Raw genomic sequence first — 12,930 nt, forward strand, 5'->3', positions numbered from 1 at the left:
TTATTAATGCTCCAAAATTTAACTGAGAGTGCTTATGAAATTTTATAATGATAAAATGCTACTTATTTTTTTATTTTTACAAGATAAGAAGGATTAAAAGCTACTCATAACTAACAAGAACTGAATTATAACACACATTTCAAAGTTCTGGATTGTTTTATTTCAAAATAAAAATGGACAAAAATTTCCAAAAATAGAAATCTTAAAAAATATAATACTAAACATTATTATCAAAAATAAATTGCTTCTATGCTAAACCTTCATGCCTCTCATTTTGTCGCGGATGATGTAATAAAAATAAAAATTCCAACCAAAGCCCTAGGCCCTTGGGGTGCCAGGCAAACGCGGGAGGATAAAATCGGCAAAGAAAGGGAAAAAAAAGAAAAAGCAAGAACGAGAAATGTAAAATAGAAAAACAGAAGCGATCCGCACAGTAGCTGCAAATGGGTAGCCGAATATCATCATCTGGAAACCCCATGACTCCCATCAATAGCCTATAACGTCTCTCTCTATCTCTATCTCTATCTCTATCTATCTATATATATATATATATATATGTTCACATTGTAGTGTGGTACTCCGAAAATTTGCAGGAACGATGGGTTCAGAGCTAGGGCACTCGGAGAATTTTCAGAGTAGTTCGAGGTATGTGGCAACGTGGTTGATCGGAGGTGTGATTTTAGGGGCATCGATTCTGGGATTATACTTTGTGTCACCGCAGTCTCAGTTAGGGTTATGGAGGAGGAAGAAGAAGAAGAGGCCGGTAAGGGTGTACATGGATGGTTGCTTCGACATGATGCACTACGGCCACTGCAACGCCCTCCGTCAGGCTCGAGCCCTCGGCGACCAATTGGTTGTCGGAGTCGTTAGTGACGCCGAAATCACTGCTAACAAAGGCCCTCCCGTTACTCCTCTTCACGAGAGGTCTCTTTCTCTGCCTCAATTCTATTTTGATATCATTTCATTTCTGTTTAAGTCCTCTCTCTATATGGGTGTATATATATGTTGTTGTGAATATGAATCACATTGTCGTTTACGGATCTGCTCATGATGGGAGTTTTCTTTTTGCCTTTTTATTCTCTTAGAACAAGAAAGAGTCAATTAATACATACCTTATTGTTTATTTGTTTGATGTGGTCGTTGTAGGTTAAGATGTATTTGCAATATGTATTCATTTTTTGTTGTTGTTTCTTAATCCACTAGAATCTGTTCATCAAATCCTTCTGTTATGGCTTATTGAATTTGTTGCTGGATTAATTGTAACTAATTGCATTTTTTTTTTCTGGGTTTTGTTGATCATGACACATCCTTATTTACATTGTTCTCCTGAATGATGAATTGTATATTTCTTGCTCTCTCTATACATAGCTTTCATCATTTGGCAGGAGGGGTTTGACATGAACCATGAATCCTAAATTCAAAGATAAAACAAAGTACACCTCGAAAGGATACAAGTACCATAAACAAGCAGCTATACTTTTAAAGACACCAGGGGCTCTTGCATCCAGTGTTAATTTAGAAAGCTGATTTGCACTTGTTTACTTTCTAAATGTATATATGTGTATATCTTTTTAAATTTGATAAGTGATACCTTTTATAATATTGCACTCCTGTCTGGTTTTTAAAAGACATATCGGAATGTGCGAATGGAAAGGAAAGGAGAGAACATGACGAGACTTGGAAACCAGTGTGGGTTTACACCTTATTGAGCCACACGGTTCATCTGTATAGTCTTTCTGGTTCAACCAGACTGTATTTTTTCTTTGAGAACTTTTTGGTCCATCACGTACTAGATTAATGTTTTCTGGCCTGGGGAGGGAACACTTCACCATGATATGGACTCCAAGTTCTTATGGCAGAGCACGAGGAGATTTATCATCAATATGATGATGGGACTGGATGAACGAGGCGGGCTTAGCTATTCTAACGGGGCATTGAAATAATGGGAGAAAGAAACTAACCTATGGAATGACTCCCATCGTCTTTCTATGTACTGGAATGACAACTATTTTTAGTAATTTTTTTTCGAGAAACGCATGCACCCAACACGCTTACACATCCACTACTGCCCCATGTAGAACTTGAACCTTCAACCTCCCACATGAGAGGAGGAGGAGATACCACTAGAGCTAGATCCTAGGTGTTAGTCAAAATATTATTTATTGGCAGCTATTGGTTATCATTTATTTGGGGCTTTTCTCGTTGTTGCTTCCCTCCATTTTAATCGTTTCTCAAGCACCTGATGTGTCTGATTCATTTGTTTGTTTCCATCACCCGGGGAATTAGGGGGAGCAAGGTGTTGATCTAAGTTATTGGATCTAGTTTGATGGCTTCATCTGTTTCTTTTAAAGTGAATGAGAGAATTGTGCCCACTTTTATACCTTAAATGGAGATATTAACTAGTATAAAAATAATATTTCATAAATAGAGGGATTTGCTACAATATGTTTACATTTTCAAATATTAAATATATATGTTGTCTTTGTTTTGGCTTGTAATAGAGATGAATGGAACAAGAGAATTAATGTGACCGATCCCATTTATATGGGATTAGGCAAGGATGACGACGACAACGTTGTCTTTGTTTGTTATTGAAATACTAGAGCTCTATCTATAGCTTATCTTTCCATGTGATGCTATTCATATTGTTTGGCTTGATTCCATTTGCTTGATAAATTATGCAGTTACCCTTGCCAAAATGGAAGCGTTCTATTGGACCAGTAAGCAAATAACATATGTGTTTGGTAATTCTGTTATAGGATGATTATGGTCAGTGCTGTGAAGTGGGTGGACGAGGTCATTTCTGATGCACCTTATGCTATAACTGAAGATTTTATGAAGAAGCTATTTGATGAGTATGATATAGATTATATTATTCATGGGGATGATCCGTGTATTCTCCCTGATGGAACCGACGCTTATGCCCTTGCTAAGAAGGCTGGACGATATAAGCAGATCAAACGCACAGAAGGAGTCTCAAGCACTGACATTGTTGGTATATATTATGCTCTTGTTCATATGTTTTAATGGCTTGGCAGTGAACTGTTTATTATTATTTTTTTGATAAGTAATATTTTATTGAAAGAGCTCAAAAGGGGAGCAGAAACCCAAGAAACACGAGGGCCAAAGGCACCTCAAACCTTCAAAGAGGCCAAAAAAACAAAAATCTCCTCTAAAGATCTAGAATCTCTCCCTTAGATCCAACAAAAAAGAGTGGAAATAATAGAGAACTTAAGCATAGAAACAGGTTTCTCCTTTCCATCAAAATATCTCCGATTCCTCTTAAGCCAAATGCACCACCAAATAATAGAGAACTTAAGCAGTGAACTGTTTATTATTATTGTTATTTTTGTTGGTGGTGGGGGGTTTGGATGATGATTTTAGCATCCTTGTTGTGTCTTTTTGCAATGATAGTGATAATATTGTATTATAAGCAAAATTCACCTTGTTTCTCTTATATAGGCATCCCAGCAGAAGCTATTTTGCACACTGGAATACTTATTCTTCATTTTGGTCAACTTTTATAAAATGAACTCACGTATGCTGCTAAAGATTTCAAAACTAATGGCATGTACTTGAATTTTGATAATGTTTTGAACAGGTCGTATGCTTCTTTGTGTGAGAGAGAGGTCAACTAGTGACAGCAGTAATCATTCTTCTCTGCAAAGACAATTCAGCCATGGTCACAGCCAAAAATCTGAAGATGGCGGATCTGGAACTCGCATTTCTCATTTTCTGCCTACATCTCGCAGAATTGTGCAATTCTCTAATGGGAAGGTGCCTATTACTTAGATAGTCCTTAAAATACTCTATGTGCAATTCTCTAATGCAATTCTGTGTGTGCAATTTTCTAATGAATTGTGTAATTCACTCCCACTCAACAATGTGTTTTTTCTTTGATTATGATGCTTATCAATGTCCAAAGAGAGATTTTCATGTCAGAATGAATATTAGAAGGAAGATAGTGTCAGAAGATTGTTAATGCGATCTTATATTTGGTGAAATATCTAATGAAGAATTTGATAAGTATTACAAATTAAATGTCTCTCTTCTCAACGTGAGGAGAGGTTAGTTATCTACTTTTAAAGTTAAAAAGATGACTAATATGGCTTCTATTTGCTTAGTCTATTCTACATCACATGTCTACTGGGGCGTTTACTTCTAAGATAATGCTTTCAGTCTGAAGCATTATTCCTATCTTGCGAACAAGAGAGGAGATGCATGGAGTTGAAAAGTGCTTGGTGCTTCTTTTGTAGCTGTGGAAGTTGTCCATTTTGGACGTCTAACATGTTATTTTGTTTCTGAGTGCAATTCTCCTTGGGTTTAACATTCTGGCCTTTTATTTTCCCAATTTTTTGTTGACATCTGACTGTGGATCAAATTTGAGGAGACATATTAGATGCATGTTGGTGATCAAGTAATTCAATAAAATTGATTATCCAAAGGCTGAACTTGTGGAAAGTTGTTTTCTCAATATTCAATAAGAACTAGGGGTGGAAGTCTTTTTGAGATTCTTCATCAGGTCGAATCCTGTAAGCCTATTAATTTAATTTCTTATCTACCTGAAGGTAGGCCTGACATAGAGGTGGAAATTTTGCATGTATATTACAGATCCGCCTGATGGGTTAGGAAGAAATAGCGAATGAAAACATCCTTGATGACTTTCTGGGAGATTACATAAATTCTCAGAAGCTGGAAAGACTAACATTTTGTAGTTGTAATATAGCAATCATTGTTATCATCAATTGCTAGTTTATATATGGCTCACATCAGAGCATAATTATGTTATTTGGTGATTTTTATGTTGTTGCTGCATCACCTTGAGCATTAATGTATCAAAAGTGCTTATACGAGCTCTGTAGGGCCTTTTTGTGAAGTAATGAGTTTTATGGATGTTATTGGGATTCTGCAGCTCGGAAGCTCATTTATATACACACACTGAGTCATATAGATGGTTTGGAACTTTTAGATGTGAAATATCTATTTACAAAACTCGGTTTATTTGGCCATTTAATTTAAACCTAACTTGCAAAATATCTATACTTTAATGAATTGGACTAAATTTGAAAGTTTTTCTTGAAGGGGAACATGGGAAGGCTTCTACTTATGTTTTGTGTTTTTGTAAAGCCACATCCTGAGTACAATCCAGCAGAAATGTCCTCTACCACAGCTTCAACCCAAGTTCCTTTCCGTGTTCCTCGCCCTTTTAACACCTCCAACTTAGATAAAATCACTCCTCCATACCGTTGCATTAGGTGGTCTATGTTGTTCATAGCCAAACCTCTTAAATGATTTTCACTCATTTTCCCCCTTCAATTGGTATTTCTACTTTTCACAGATGGGTTCGGTTTTAGTCTATATTTTCTTTTTATCTCCTCTCATCAATCTCAACATTCTCATTTCAATTGTATTTATTTTCTATACATGTTTATTAACTGCACAACATTTCTTTTCATACAACATGGCTGGCCTTGGAACTGTTTCACCGAACACTCCTTTTGGCTTGGCCTGAACTCTACGATCACACAACACTCAAAAGAGGAGCCATTTTATTCTCTCTCTCTCTCCCTCCTCTTCTAACCAAAAACATATATATGCAAAACCTCTAGATTGTTCTTATTGATTTTCTCCCCCTTTTCAAACTGGTGCCTTTTGAGTGTCTTTTATATCTATGTATGTCAAAGTTGGTGTTATTAAATCTCTCTGTTTTTATTTCTTTATAGTCGTTTGTATATTTTTCTCTTGTCCTTTGGTAAGATCTCCTTCTCTATGGTTTTTCTTTTCTTTTTTATTTTTTTCATTTTTTTTCTTTTTCTTTTTTCAAATTTTTACTTATTTTTTTATTTTTATTATATATATTTTTATGACTACTGGCTATATAGAGTGCAATGGTGAAACAAATTCATGTAGCTGACCCCAATTAGTTGGATAAAGCATTGTTGAGTTGGATTGAGTTGGTTCTTTTGTTAAAATATTGTTGTCGATGATTACCTTGTGATCCTTGACAATTCTTTTGCTTTTAATCTAGGGGCCCGGACCAGATGCTCGCATAGTTTATATAGATGGTGCATTTGATCTTTTTCATGCTGGACATGTTGAGGTATGTAGTATTCTTATGCACTTTTACATGCTTATGGATGAATGATTGATTAAGTTAACGGTCTAGACTGATGGAATACTCCAACTTGCACAATTCCCTTTGGTTGTTTTTAATCTCTATGTTGAATAAAATTTCCATGTTAAATGCCATGGTTGTAATTGGCTGCTGCACCAATCTGACTCTCATTTTTGCAAAACCTATGTACACAATTATCATTTTAAACTGCGTGATTATTTTCACTCCTAATTTTATAGTGGTAGTGTGTGTGTGTTTTTTTTTTTTTTTTGGGGTGGGGTGGGGGTTAATTGCGTGTTTATGTTTTGTCTTATGAATTTCTATAACTTGTGTTGACTCTTCATTTGTGATGTACAGATATTGAGGCTTGCCAGGGGCCTTGGAGATTTTTTACTTGTTGGGATTCACCCAGATCAAACTGTCAGGTTGCAAACTTCCTCTTTATCTTTCTCCATCTCTCAAAATTCCTGCACGTTTTTTTTTTTTCCCTGTTTACTTGCATGAGTTTTGAGTTGTAAAAAATACCACATAAAGAAGGTTGGTCAATAAATTTATTTCTTGTTTTTTTATATGATCTAAAATGCGTAAAGCGTTGAAAAGTTATGCAAGTAAGAAAGAAGAGAGGAGTGTAAAGTTTCACTGGCTGGAAGATATGCTTACTTTTGTTAATCAAACTCTTTTATGTGCCAAAGACTATGAGCATGAATATTTGTATAAGGGGGCCGTACTGGTATATCCTTGTCAGATACTGATACTTGTTGGATACTGACTGATACGTGTGATACTTTCTAAAAGTAGCCATAATTTGAAATTTATTTATTTTTTCAATTTTGAACACTTATCCGATACTTCTCTAATACTTTAACCACATATCTCATAATTTCAGATACTCAAGAAACATGTCTGACAAGTCTTGAACATCAATTGAACTTTTCTGAGTATAATAGTATAATATAATTGTTAAGGAAGTCCAAATATTTAGATTTATTTCACAAAATAATAATATAGATAAAATGATAATATATCGTTTCTAATTTAGTCCATAGTTTACGTCTATGCAACATAACTCTAGTTTTTTTTTAAAATTTTTTTGATAAGGAAATGTTTGTTATATTATATTAACATGTTAGTCAATTATTATATTAAATTTATTAATAGATACATACATACATAATTTTTTGTCAATCTACATATACAATGTATATACATATAGCATATATATTTTTCTTGTCCAACCCTTATCTGTATCCTAATTTCCAAGAATTTGTCACATCACTTACATGTAGCTTGTCATGTCCGTATCTCGTAACCGTGTCCATGCTTTGCCAAAAGTTACTTTCAACATGCTGACGTTGCATGTTAGAGCATGGCCTTTAACCATTTGCCTCGTTGCTATGGTTACTACTCTGTCCATTCAAATCATCTTCATAGTCATTATTAATATTATCTGGATTTGTTTATTGAAGTGAGTGATGTAAGCACTTTGTGTTTAAATATTTGTACACACATGTCCAGATGCAGTTGCACTTTGATCTACTGTTGATGCAATGGTTATGCCTTATGAGTGTATTTTTTTGCTAGCAAGTCCAATCTTCAGTGCAGATGATTTTGCTTTTATTTGGCTTCTAGTAGAGATGTGAATTTCTTTTCTTTTGGATATCAATTCACGAGCAAATGATTAAAGTCGACCAGAACCTGTTTGCTTTGATGCCAGTTTGGTTTTTCTCTTGTTAGAAGAAGAATCCTTATGCATTATATTTCGTTGTCTGATGTCTTGTACAGTGCTAATAGAGGAGCACACCGCCCAATTATGAATCTTCATGAAAGGAGCTTAAGCGTCTTGGCTTGCCGTTACGTAGATGAGGTGATAATTGGCTGCCCCCTGGAAATTTCAAAAGACATGGTTAGTCTATATTTTTCTAGTATTTTATAAATTATATTTCCTAATTTCTTTTATTCCCTCTTTTAGAGATTTCATTTTTCTGATATTTTATGATGTCGGTATTGATGTTGATTGATTCAAGAAGTAAAATATTTATAGAGATTAGAGAATCTGCGTTATATTCAGTAAATAATGGGTTTTAGAATATTGGAGAAAGAGATGCAAGTTGCAACAAGCATATCATTGTTAGATGGCACGGCTTACATGTTGAAAAACATAAGATAATACTGACACTGCCTTTGTTCATCATCTCTGCTCTCTGAAGACAATGCGATGATCCAGTTCAAAATCACCACAAGAGAGTCGTCATGTGCTCTAGTGGAGGATTGAAACTGTCAACAACAATACACCAGGATTGTGGCTATCACATTGGTTTTTTTGAAAGATCAACACTCTCCAGTTATATGTTATTGTAGTTATGCTAGCCAAGTTATTTCATTCATAACATGAGGCCATATAATGTGTAAGTACAGTGAAGTCCTAAGTTGCGGATTGGTGGCAACTTTGATAAGAGTTTGGGATCCTAGTTTTATAAAGTTATTCTAAGTACGTATCTTTTTAAAATTTATTGTTTTTCTATTTTGAGCTTAAAAACTGTCGTCATTAATTTATTTTGCAAATTGGGAATTCTTAAAATCTGAATTAAAATAAACATATTCTAAGACAAGATTTGATTTGTTTAAATTGTCAAATCTTTGGCTAGGTGATGCAGTCCATAAGAGGCATAAGGAAAAACAAATTGAAAGAAGGATTTTTTTAAAAAAAATTGGATTCATTTCAAGAATAGCCCCATGGAGGCCCTTGCATTATTATGTTTTATCCTTAGTCAAATCCTATTTCTGTTACCCTCCCAAAATAAATCTTATTTATGTTTATTTTGGGTTAGAATGTTGGTTAGTTTATTTTTATATTTATGACTACTGGCAAATTTAGGCTTGAGGCATTTTGGCCCTGTTTTTTTGTACTTGGGACCCGCTCCCCTTTTGAGCGGTTCTTCAATAAAATTTACTTATCAAAAAAAAAAAAAATTAGGTTCACTTTTGACTTATTTTGAGCTGAGATTTGAGTCATCTGCATTACTTATGCAGTTGCTCATTATTCATATGGGATTGACTAAGCTGGGATGCAGAAAGTTGCTAGAAGAAAAGTTCAATTGTAGTAGGTGGTTGTAATATTTTATTGCTGACACATACTGAATGCATAAATTGATCTTCAGGATTGGGTAGGAATGGTAGGTGTTTCACGAACTGAATCCATGGTACAGGAATGTGATGAACATTGTGACGTCCCACACCGCGTGGGGGGAGCTTTTGTTGGCACTTATATGTGTGGACGGGTACCCTAATTGTGTAGATGTGTTTTGAGGAAAACTTGGAGCACCGAGAGGGTAGTGTGCAACGCGGACAATATCTACACGGGGTGGGTGGGTCGTGACAGATGGTATAAGAGTCAATCTCCAGCCGGAAATGGGGGAGCGTGCACAAGCCCTTGAGGCTTACACTAGTGAGGATGTTGGGTCCCAAGAGAGGGTGATTGTGACGTCCCACGTTGCTGGGTGGAGCGGGTGTGGTTACTTATACGTGTGGACACCCCGTAATTGTGTAGATGCGTTTTGAGGAAAACCGTGAGCACTTAGAGGGAATGTGCAAAGCGGACAAGATCTACACTAGGTGGGCGGGTTGTGACAAACATAATAAGTTAGCGATCTCAATTGAACTTCTAATCAAGCCACTGATCTTTCAAGAAAATTTAATCAAATATAGTTACAATAAATACCAACTAATCAGTATTAAGAAATAATATCAAGCAAGTAGATTAGTGTGATACTGAGTGGACTATTGCACAGTAGTCAGACCGGGGTATTAATAATTTGGGATCTTACTTGGGTTCAGCTAACCACATTGGCCGTGGTATGTTCCAATTAAGGATTTTGTGCCATTTTTTGTTGCTTTTTCTCTTGTACTAGAACATATTTATTTACTTTTGTTATTATGCTACAATTTGAAAAACTTAACAGACCTCTTTCCTCATGTGATGTATGGCATCATTTATAGTTATAGTGAGGAGGTGTTGTGGCCTTAATTCTCCGGTCAGTTGAGGACATTAATCTTTGATGAATTTTGTGAATGTGGAAGGCCTTGATGACACATTATCCTATTTTGTGTGACACATTAGAAACAGCAGGGGGTTTAAGATAGTTGAAACCGCTGTTATTTTTATTTATTTATTATTTTTTAAAAAGTTAAAAAATAAAAATAAACTGTCCTTGTGTTTTCTGGTTCTCTGTTTATAGGTGTCCTTTTGTCCTTTCTGTTTGCACTTCTTAATTGAATGACTTCTAGTTTCTTTACCTTAATATAAACCATGATACATTAAATTGGTCGTATCAATGGCATACAACAGCTAAGAGTAAACGTGTTAGTGGAGTCAATTTTCAAGATTTGAAGGGATCTGCTCTTCACCCTCAGGTGATTCATAGGATGTGTTTTGCAACCATTACACATCAGTGCTATACTGGCCTTGAAGCCCTTGTAGAGAATGTGCAGATAGATACTTTTAGCTTCCTTGTAATTTTATTTTTGATGAATATACAAAATTTTATTGAACAAAAGAAGAGGGCAAAAGCCCATGTAGAGCACTTTATATTTGGTTGTTCTTACTAGAAACTCCACCGCCGTCCTCTAGGAAAGTATTTGATCTCAATTCATGTTTACAGAAGTTGCAAAATGACATGTGCGTTTGAATTTAGTGCGTTTTTTAGGAGGGAAAGAAAAGAAGAGGATAATATTATTCATGAGAGAAAAGAAAGTGGAGGATCGGATAGTGTTAACCTCCCCTTGTGTTTGAATAATTAAGGAGGTAACTAGGAAAAAATAATAATAATAATTAAGGAGGGAAAGGAAAGAAAATAATAGTGGATACCCTTCATCGTTTTTGGAAAAAGAGAGTGGAGAAAAAATAAGGATTGTTTTATTTGTGAGTGGTAAGAGCAAAATAGGAATTTACTCGGTTTAAAAAATAGTGCATCAAGTGTAATAACCTTCCTATTCTTTCCTTCCAAATCGTCCTACTTTGGTAGATAGCCAAAACACTATTCAAGGAATTAACTTCTCTTTCTTTGTCCTCTTGTTTTCCTCCTACTCCCATAATTCAGATGCAGTGTTAATGTCATAAGTCTGACAAAGGAATATGTCGACTGTTTTCTGCCTTGTACAATATCTGGATCAATTCATGTCTAAAATTTACATTAGGCTTTATTGTTTTGACATGACCATTTTGGAGTTCATTTTGCTTGACGTGGCATGTTACATTATATGTGTATGTTATTCCAATTTTTAACATATTGGAAATTCTTGTCACTGCAGATTACAACCTTCAATATCTCTTTAGTAGTCCATGGGACAGTAGCAGAAGATAATTTTCAGGTGGTGGTGTGAGATTAGTTGCTTTTTGTGATATTGGTATGATAATTTTTGATACCGAGCACGATGATTTTTTGCTGGTTACTGACATATTGTTTGTCTTACAGGAAAACCAAACCCCATATGATGTTCCAATCAGTATGGGTATCTTTAAACTGTTGGAAAGTCCTCTGGATATCACAACTACTACAATTATACGGAGGATTGTATCAAATCACGAGGCGTATCAGGTTATTCTTCATTCCGAAATATGCTATGATCGTCCGTTTCTTTGAATTTGATGAAACCAAAGTTTCCTATAAATTTTGAGACCCTATGAGACCCTACAATGATCATTAGATGTACTACATGGACATGTAGTTATAGGGAGTGCGGAAGTAAGCTAAATGACAAATGTCATATGTGAAATTGAAAATGACCAGAGGGCAGTGGCCTAGTGGTACTTCCTCACTTTCCAAAGTGGAAGGGCAAGGGTTCAAGTCCTCACAGAGGCAAAGTGTGTGTGTGAGTTTCTTGTCCAGGTAAATAATTTTTTTATTTTTATTTAAAAAAAGAAGAACAAAATAAAGAATTTGAAAATGGATATTTATCAATGTTTAGGTAGTGTTGTGGACCAGCTGGGTTTATGGTGCTTGGCTGCACCGAGAATCTTCATGCTTGTGATATGATGCCCAATAATCAAAGAGTTTTGAGTTTTTAAATACTAGTTGAAGAAAAAGCTACAATTTCTTTGACTTGCCTTTGGTATATTGGGATTGAAGCTAACTGGAGCACATTTTATTTTTTATTCAGAAACGCAATGAGAGGAAGTCAGAAAGTGAGAGAAGATATTATGAGGATAAGGCTTTTGTGTCTGGTGATTAATTGGCTTCAGAAGATGTTGAGTACATTCATGAGCAATCTGTTCAGTATGTATCTTCTTAGCCATTTGATTTTGAAGAATATGGACGGTTTTATTCCTTTACATTCCATCACAGGTTACTGCAGTAGGGCAGGTGATAGCACGTGGTCGAGATCATTTTGCTAACACAAATATTTGTATTTGTATTTTTTATTCTCTTTTTTAGAATTGAGTATTAGTAAAACCACTTTTGAGTAAAAAAGCATGATCATAGCAGACAGATTACATGATAGTTGGCTTTTTGTCTCTGTAAGAGAATATATCTATCCGCATTATATTGCGGGTTATATATCCAATATATATAGAGAGAAACTTCTTGTTTATTTGTATCCTAGTTATGTTTTCTGAAAGAAGAGAAACTTGCAATGCCTAATATAAAATGTTGTATTAGGAATGAGAGTCGCAAGGTCTGAAAAATCAGGAAAAATTAGATGATTTTTTTGAATTCTTTTTAGGACACTATGATCGGTAATTTGCTTAGATTATTAGTATTATTTTTATTTTAGTGTAGCGTCGATAAGTTTTCTCAGGATGATTGCTAAAACAGTGG

The 12,930-nt window shown here is 35.1% G+C and overlaps 1 protein-coding gene across 1 annotated transcript; it reads left to right on the plus strand.

Moving 5' to 3' along the window:
• Window positions 1-346: 346 nt before the first annotated feature.
• On the plus strand, window positions 347-12,703 carry LOC132287163 (ethanolamine-phosphate cytidylyltransferase-like). The gene is made up of 10 exons (XM_059789685.1): window positions 347-501; window positions 594-924; window positions 2,760-2,995; window positions 3,602-3,777; window positions 6,029-6,100; window positions 6,473-6,540; window positions 7,898-8,018; window positions 11,423-11,482; window positions 11,587-11,709; window positions 12,272-12,703. The coding sequence occupies exons 2-10, from the start codon at window positions 599-601 to the stop codon at window positions 12,341-12,343; spliced, it is 1,254 nt and encodes a 417-aa protein (XP_059645668.1). The 5' UTR covers window positions 347-501; window positions 594-598; the 3' UTR covers window positions 12,344-12,703.
• The last annotated feature ends 227 nt before the right edge of the window (window positions 12,704-12,930 follow it).

The sequence above is a fragment of the Cornus florida genome, unplaced genomic scaffold, assembly GCF_030987335.1.
Source record: "Cornus florida cultivar Cherokee Brave unplaced genomic scaffold, ASM3098733v1 CherokeeBrave_3.0.0_Hap2_Chr11, whole genome shotgun sequence".
Taxonomy (NCBI): domain Eukaryota; kingdom Viridiplantae; phylum Streptophyta; class Magnoliopsida; order Cornales; family Cornaceae; genus Cornus; species Cornus florida.

What these genes read in the sequence shown, in the direction of transcription:
- LOC132287163 (XM_059789685.1), top strand. Translation starts at nt 599, where the DNA reads ATGGGTTCAGAGCTAGGGCACTCGGAGAATTTTCAGAGTAGTTCGAGG. An exon ending in CACCCAGATCAAACTGTCAG is followed by an intron (nt 6,541 to 7,897) that starts GTTGCAAACTTC and finishes TGTCTTGTACAG; the next exon opens with TGCTAATAGAGGAGCACACC. An exon ending in TGGAAATTTCAAAAGACATG is followed by an intron (nt 8,019 to 11,422) that starts GTTAGTCTATAT and finishes TTGTCACTGCAG; the next exon opens with ATTACAACCTTCAATATCTC.